The sequence below is a fragment of the Camellia sinensis genome, chromosome 15 (genome assembly GCF_055761805.1).
Source record: "Camellia sinensis isolate YWXY chromosome 15, ASM5576180v1, whole genome shotgun sequence".
Classification (NCBI taxonomy): domain Eukaryota; kingdom Viridiplantae; phylum Streptophyta; class Magnoliopsida; order Ericales; family Theaceae; genus Camellia; species Camellia sinensis.
Window position 1 is genome coordinate 32,040,139 of NC_138975.1, and position 8,228 is coordinate 32,048,366.

Here is an 8,228-nt window from a genome sequence, read left to right on the forward strand (position 1 = left end):
CAAAAAATTAATTTTAAGGCTAATTCACAAATGATGCATCCCATTAATGTGTTGTAAGTTCATACAACTTATATTGGTCCCTCCTAAGGTGTTTCTGTTGGTTCCTATACAAATCTGTGGTTGTGTGATAATTTAGCCTTTCGACGGCCTTTTTTGAAGCTTTAAATATAGAGAAAAAGAAATATTTTTTAGACTAATTCACAATTTATACATCCCGTGCACCTGTACAAAATGGATGTCCTATGCATGTTTTCATTGCTTTCTAATTCTTCAAACATATATTCTTTTATAAAATTTATTATATTAAAGTTAATATACTTTACCAAGAAGTATGTCCACTTGGTTGTAAATAAAGCTTGTAACTTATAAACATTGTGAATCAATCAACTAAGATTTGGTTTCATTTAGATTTTGCAACAAAATCCTACAAAGTTGAGGAGTTGATCGTTAACGACAATGCTGCATTGAGTGCTCCGATGAGGTGTCTCCTATTTTGAAATGTATACTTTTAATCTTTTTCAAATTTGCTTTTTATTTTTATTTGAATTTTTTGGTTATTTGACTCCAGATGTTTCATAGCAGTTGAATCCACCTCTATATTTATCAACTCAAGCTTTTAAATCTCACCAAGTAAGCATCTAACAAAAAGAAGAGAAAGCACATAAACTTTAATTAAAGGAAACACAATGATATGAATTGGTTGTAATTCTAAATTTAAATATGGATTAGTTAGTGAATACACCCACGTAGAAATAGATGTATGTAAGAAAGTATGTGACAATTTCAGAAGGATTTGCATTAAATAGTTGACAGGATAAAAAAAAAATGGGAAAAAAAATTATAGGAGGTGGCTTCAATGGCCACATCTTATGGAGGAGCAGAAATGTTGAAAAGAGCTATGAGCATTATAATTAATTATAAATGAAACAATGTCCAATGGGAAATCTAAAGATAGTGGGCCATCATCTAAAAATTCTTGGTGGTGGAATAAAGTGCTTTAAAAAGTAATTAATATAACATAATGTTGGACAGCTTGATATACGTTGTTGGGCTCATTTCCTAACAACTTAAGCTTTTGGGACTAGTGGTGACTTAACAATGAGTTTGTCACAAAGGATAATAGTTCCCTAAAGAGCATGGTTTGACCAATCGGCCTTCCCTTTGAATGTATGGTGAAACTATGACCAAGAACAAACACCTCAAAGTTTTTAAATTTCTTAGGATGGAAAAGAATAAATCAGCCACATAATGGCATCTCTAATCCTTACTCTTTCGTTCTTTTCCCATAAATTTTGAGTAAAAATTCAGCTAAAAGCTTGATCTAATATGAAGGTTCTTGTGGGGGCATATTTTGTGAATGACAACACGTGGCCAAGGTGACGTCGAAGTGCCAGCTGAGGTGCCACGTGTCTTGGTTATGGCGCCGAGGTGATCTCATCTAGGCCGAGGTTATCTGCGGAGATACTAGAATCCGAGATGAGCGGATAAGGGACAAGAGTCCTAGAATGGGAGAAGACCTCAGTCTGGATAACGATAAAGCTCTTAGGGATTTTATCACTATCTGGCTGGGAGTCCAGGATGAAAATTGAGCCAGAGTCCATTGAAGTTAGACTTCTACAGGGATCAGGTTAGTGCTGGCTATAAAAGTAAGGTACCCTCGTGGGTCTAAGGTACTCTTTTTGTATTCTGGCTAGTGAGTGAAGCACTATTTGCTATCTTTGAGAGATAACTGAGTACTGACTTGATCGTCGGAGTGCCCCCGTGTGGACGAACCACTGCCAGTATTCTTGTATGTTTGTGGCAGGTTGTTCGAGCGTGATCTATTCTGCCTGTGCTCTTCTGTTGAGTTCTTGTTTGACAGTGTGGTCGGAAATCAACACCTACAATTTGGCGCCGTCTGTGGGAATTATAAGGAGAATAGATGGCCAACGACGGGTAGAAAGAAAAGATTAGGGGCGACATCCTTAGTGGGAGTGGTAAAAATGCCAATCCTAACGTAGAGGACGACAATTGTAATGAAGAGCCTTGGGATAAGAATCCCGGAGAAAAAGACGTCGGCCAAGAGGAAGACGTACCAAAGAAAGCATGTCAAGGTGGGTATTACAACGAAAACGACCTCCAGGTATGGAAAGATAGATGCCTGAGGAGGGACAGCGAGATGAAGGAAATGGAAAACAAGTTGGGAGACCTACAATCGGCCGTCAACTTCATGATGCAGAACAACGTCATGCAACCACCGTTTCCATTAGAGGACACATCGATTTCAACGGCCAAGAACGGTGCCCAGAAAGGGGGACATAAAGCAATTCCTGTAGTCCCTCAGCAAGGCAGGGCAAGAAAGCATTCGCATCGACCTTCAAGGGAGGTCGGGTGAGGAGAATCGATTAGAGGAGAGTCTCAGAAGACACGTCATGCCAAGGAGACTTACGTTAAGGAACAACGGCATGTTTAGGGGAAGGAGCTTTGTTTCGACACAATGAATGAAGGGAGGTCCAAGAAGACTCACAATGACACCAGGAGCAGTGCACCAAAAAGGCTAAATCCGTTGATAGCCGAGCTCTTGGATGGACTAAGAAGGATTTGAGGGACTACCTCAAGAGGAAGCGACAAGATGCGGAGGTCAAGTCTCCAGTCAAGCCGAGAACGCTGTTCTCAATAGAATTGAACAAGTTTGAGGCCCCGAAAAGGTTCCACGTGCTGAGATTCCAGATATACGACTGTAAGTCTGATCCCAACTTTCATGTCAGCTTATATTTGAACTTAATGGCACTGTATATCGAGAACAAACCATTGTTCTATAAGATGTTCCCTTCATCCTTTGGCGAAATTGCATCAGATTGGTTTCACAAGTTGCCGAAAGGAATTGGGAAAAGTTGGGAAGGCCTGGCCAAGATGTTTGTGGCCAGGTTCGTTACAAACAAACTGCAGCCGTTAAGGGTAGACTCCCTGATGGCTTTGAGAATTGGCGAAGATGAAAGTCTCAGGGTTTATGCCAAAAGGTATTATGAGATTTTTAATCGAATGCCAGGGTGCAACCAAGAGGTGGCGGTCGTATCTTTTAAGAACGGCCTAAACGATGACTGTCTGCTTCGAAAGTTAATGCCAACAAGTATGGAGGAACTTATGGCCAGAATGGAGAAATATGCAAGAGCAGAAGAAGACACGTTGGGAGCAAAAACATCAAAACAAGAAAAGAGAAACGGCTCACTGAAACGAGGCCGAGCTAATACAAACTTTAATAGACAAGAAACGGGACTGAGGGCTGCACAGGCAGTCACCACAGTATTTCGGATCCCGGTTTACAAAGTCCTAGAAAGGATCAGGAACCAGCCTTACTATAGAGCACTAGAGAAAATTCCTGGTGAATTCATGGGAAGAAGGTTTAGGAAGAACTGTGCCTACCACAATGAGGATGAACATCTGACTCAGGGGTACAGAGCCCTAAAGACACATCTGGAAGATCTGGTAAGACAAGGTCACTTAAGGGACCTGGTAGATGAAGCCAGAACGAGGGAAGAGCAAGCAAGGCTGCCTCAGACACCAGCAGCACCACCTCCACCAACACCACAACCGCAAGTAGACGGACCTCGAGTGATCAATGTGATTCACTCAAAGGTCAATGAGAATAAGGTACATGGGGAGACTTAGGGGGTACAACATTTACAACATGTGTATCAGGTCCAGCAAAAAAGGCCTAGAGAAAACGAGTACCAGGGACCAATGGTGTCCTTTGCTGAAGCCGACCTAGACATGGTATAGCATCCACACAACGATGCTCTAGTGATATCCCTCAAGATTGGAGAATGCTAGGTAAGGTGCATTCTGATTGACCAAGGCAGCTCTCGTGACATCATGTATGTCAGAGGTTACAAGAAGCTTGACCTTCACCGAGATGATCTGGAGTAGTCTAACAATCCAATGGTTGGGTTCAATGGAACGCCGACATGAACCTTAGGAGCAATAAGTTTGGAGGTTCAGGCAGGAACCAAGAAGGTAAGCACCGATTTCACAGTAATTGACACCCCCTCTCCTTACAATGTTATCTTTGGAAGGCCATGGTTGCACGCAATGAGGGTTGTTCCCTCAACACTGCACCAGTTGTCGCGGTTCCTAACAGAACATGGAATTGAGGAGGTCAGAGGAGATCAAGTGCAGGCAAAGAATTGCTCCATGGCAGCAATGAAATCCACCTACAATGTGCAAGATGCAGAGACAATAGAGATTGATGACGAGGACATGGAGGTCCTGGATGACGTCGGCAAAGAGCCGGCCGACAAAAAGGAAGAAGTCTTGAAGAAAATTCTGGTCCAGCAAGGGGATGAAGAGCACTTCTTCCTCCTCGGCTCAGGCTTGGCCGAGAAAGAGAAAAGGGAGTTCGAAGCATTCTTGCGAGCAAACATAGAGGAGTTTTCCTGGACGCCATACGAGATGCCTGGCATTGACCCCGAGGTTACATGCCACAAACTGAACGTAGATAGGTCGGAAAAACCCGTCATTCAGTGATCGAGGAGGCCGACGTTGGTTCATGTGGAGACAGTAGAGGATGATGTGGACAAATTATTAGAGGCCAGAGCCATCTGAGAGGTAAACTACCTTACTTGGCTGTCCAACACTGTGGTTATGAAAAAGAAGAATGGGGAGTGGAGGGTCTACGTGGACTTTACTAGCCTGAATAAGGCTTGTCCCAAAGACAGTTTCCCACTCCCCAAGATCGATCAATTAGTGGATGCCACTTCTGGACATGGAAGGATGAGCTTCTTAGACGCTTACAGGGGGTACCATCAGATAGTAATGTACCCCCTGATGAAGAGAATACTGCATTTATCACCCCAAAAGGGCTGTATTGCTATAGAGTGATGCCTTTCGGGTTAAAAAATGCAGGAGCAATGTACCAGAGGTTAGTGACCAAGATGTTCAGACATTTGATTAGCAAAATAGTGGAAGTATGCATTGATGATATGGTCGTAAAGACCAGAGAACTTGAGAACCACCTGGCCGACTTGAAGGCAGTCTTTGATATCCTTAGAACATATCGGCTCTGACTCAATGCTTCTAAATGTGCATTTGGAGTCTGATCTGGTAAGTTCCTAGGATACTTGGTTACCAGAAGGGGCATTAAAGCAAACCCAGATCAAATCATGGCCATCCTGGATTTGAAAAGCCCAGAGTCCGCAAAACAAGTGCAGATGTTGACTGGAAGGGCAGCAGCCCTGAACAGATTCATAAGCAGAAGTTCAGATAAGTGTAAACCATTTTTCAGTCTGTTGAAAAAGGTCACAGACTTCTTGTGGAGAGAGCAATGTGAAGTTGCCTTGGCCAACTTGAAAGGATACTTGACTACAGCTCCAGTCCTCTCAAATCTAGTACTTAGAGAGGAGCTATTCTTGTACATGGCAGTTTCGGAGCATGCAGTGAGTGCAGTGATAATTAAAGAAGAAAAAGGAGAACAAAGGACAGTATACTATGTGAGTAAAACCCTAGCAAGCGCAGAGACTAGGTATTTACCCCTGAAGAAATTAATATTGGCCTTAATGATGGCCTCCAAGAAGTTAAACCATTATTTCCAAGCCCACAAGATTATGGTATTGACTGAGCACCCTTTGAAGTTCCTGCTACAGTAAGGAGATCTAACAAGCAGTGTGGCCAGATGGGCAGTGGTATTGGGCTAATACGATTTAGAGTTCAGACCCAGAACAGCAATCAAAAGCGAGGTTCTGGCTGACTTCGTGGGCTAGTTCACACCAAGTGCCATCCTACGTCGAGCTCCGGCAAGCCGCGGCTTAGGATGTCCAGGAGAATAAGAAGAGACCCAGCTGGGAATGAAAAACCCCACAACAGAGCAGAAGAAAGAATAGAAACTCAAGCTCTGTGATATTTACATCGGCGACTCCTTCTGCCTGTTTGTTGATAGGATTTCAAACCATCAAGAAGCAGGGGCAAGAGTAGTGTTAGTATCGCCAGATGGGCAGATACTAGAATAATCTATTCGACTAGGGTTTAAAGCCTCAAACAATGGAGCAAAATATGACATACTGATTGCAGGATTGAAGTTGACAACAGCAATGGAAGCCGACGAGGTGGTAGTCTTCTGTGACTCCTAGCTTATTGTGAACCAGGCAATAGGCGAATATACAACCCGAGATGAAAAAATGATAGCCTATGTAAAGAGGTTGTTAGACTGTTAGCCTTATTTCAAGATTGCTTTCTACAGTAAGTTAGCCGAGATGACAATAGCCATGCCGATGCCTTGGCTAACCTGGCTAGTACAATGAAATCAGGGGAGGCAAGGACAATAATGGTTGATTATTTGTCAGGTCTAAGTGTAGAACCACTGATCATAGAGTATGAAGTAATGTGTGTAGAGATGAGCCCAAGTTGGATGGATGCAATCATAATGTTCCTTAGAGATGGGAAACTGCCAGATGACCGCAAAGAGGCACACAAGACCAGACTTAAGTCAGCAAGGTTTGGCCTAACAGCAGAGGGATATCTCTACAGAAGGTCCTTTACTGGCCCCCTTTTGAGGTGTGTGCACCCCTTCCAGATTGAAGACTTCTTGTATGAAATACATGAAGGAGTATGTGGCAGCCACGCTAGGGCAGATCACTTGCTCATAGGGCCATTACATAGGGGTACTGGTGGCCCTACACGCAAAAGGATGCTAAAGCCTATGTTAGAAAGTGCAAGAAGTATCAAAGGTTTGCACCTTTGATACATCAACCAGCAGCAGATTTGAACCCAATATCTAGCCCTTGGTCATTTGCCCAGTGGGGCATGGATACTGTTGGATAACTACCCCAAGCAACTGGACAAAGGCAGTTCCTGCTAATAGCAACTGATTATTTCACAAAGTGGGTAGAAGCTGAACCCCTTGCGAAGATTCGAGACATTGATGTAAAAAACTTCATATGGAAGAACATCATCACCAGGTTTGGGATTCGAATGGCAATAATAGCAGACAATGGTACACAGTTTGATAGTAAGCTAATCAAAAGCTTCTGTGCAAAGTAAAAAATCAAGAACTACTACTCTACTCCAAGTTTCCCTTAAAGTAATGGGCAGATAGAAGCATCTAATAAGACTATCCTAGATGGGATCAAAAAGAGGCTGGCAGCAGTAAAGGGAAAATGGGTAGAAGAGTTGCCCAATGTACTCTGGGCATATCGGACTATGCCGAGGAGATCAACTGTGGAGTCTCCATTTTCCATGGCTTATGGCACTGAAGTAGTTATCTCTCTAGAAGTCGACATTCCAGGGATCAGAACCCAGGGAGTGGAAAATGAAACTAATGAGGCATTTCTGGCCCGAGATCTAGACCTACTTGAGGAGAAAATGAAGAGAGTAGCAATTCAACTGAGGGCATACCAGCAACAACTTGCTAGGGCTTATAATAAAAGGTCAACCCAAGAGAGTTCCAAGTTGAGGACCTAGTACTAAAGAAAGTGGTCGGTAACAAGAAGAACCCTAGGGAGGGCAAGTTAGGCCCAAACTGGGAGGGCCTTATAGAATCATCTCGGTCACCAGCAATGGGGCATATCGGCTTGAGGACAACGAAGGCAAAGAGTTGTCAAGACACTAGAACACTTGCAACTTAAAGTTTTTCTATCATTATATTTTTTTTTCGAAACTTATGACATTAGCCGAAGTAATAATAAAGTTGTAGTTCGATCTTTATATGTTAAATTTGTGTGATAGGATTGACCAGTCTTTTGGCGATGTTTCTGATTGAAACATGATGAGTAACTTAGACTTATTATATGGTAGAGTTGAATTATACCTGCATATAATAGAGTTGAACTAAGTTGGCGATGTTTCTGATTGAAACATGACAAATAACTTAGACTTATTATATGGCAGAGTTAAATTATACTTGCATATAATAGAGTTGAACTAAGTTAGCTATGTTTCTGATTGAAACATGATGAATACCTTAGACTTATTATATGACAAAGTTGAATTATACTTGCATACAAAAGAATTAAACTAAGTTGAATTGGAATTAGAATTGCTATGTCAACATAATTAAACGTGGAATGGAACTAAGGGCATTTTAGTTAGATTAACAGAGAAACAAAGGTTGAGAACCTCGGTTAGTCTCTGTTTGAATCTGACTTCGCCGAAAGATTATACGTGCTAAATGTGAACACAAGTGAAACTTAGGTTCACATTAAGGGGCAGAGAGCTGGAGAATAATGAATGAGCTTAAAAATTTGAAGTGTTTTGGGCTT

The 8,228-nt window shown here is 42.2% G+C and overlaps 1 protein-coding gene across 1 annotated transcript; it reads left to right on the plus strand.

Annotated features, from left to right (window-relative positions):
• Positions 1-2,949: 2,949 nt before the first annotated feature.
• On the plus strand, positions 2,950-3,648 carry LOC145812904 (uncharacterized). The gene has a single exon (XM_082908135.1). It carries the CDS (start codon positions 2,950-2,952, stop codon positions 3,646-3,648), a length of 699 nt encoding a protein of 232 aa, XP_082764261.1.
• Positions 3,649-8,228: the final 4,580 nt, after the last annotated feature.

Coding starts and splice junctions, on each gene's coding strand:
- LOC145812904 (XM_082908135.1), top strand. CDS start 2,950: ATGGCTTTGAGAATTGGCGAAGATGAAAGTCTCAGGGTTTATGCCAAA.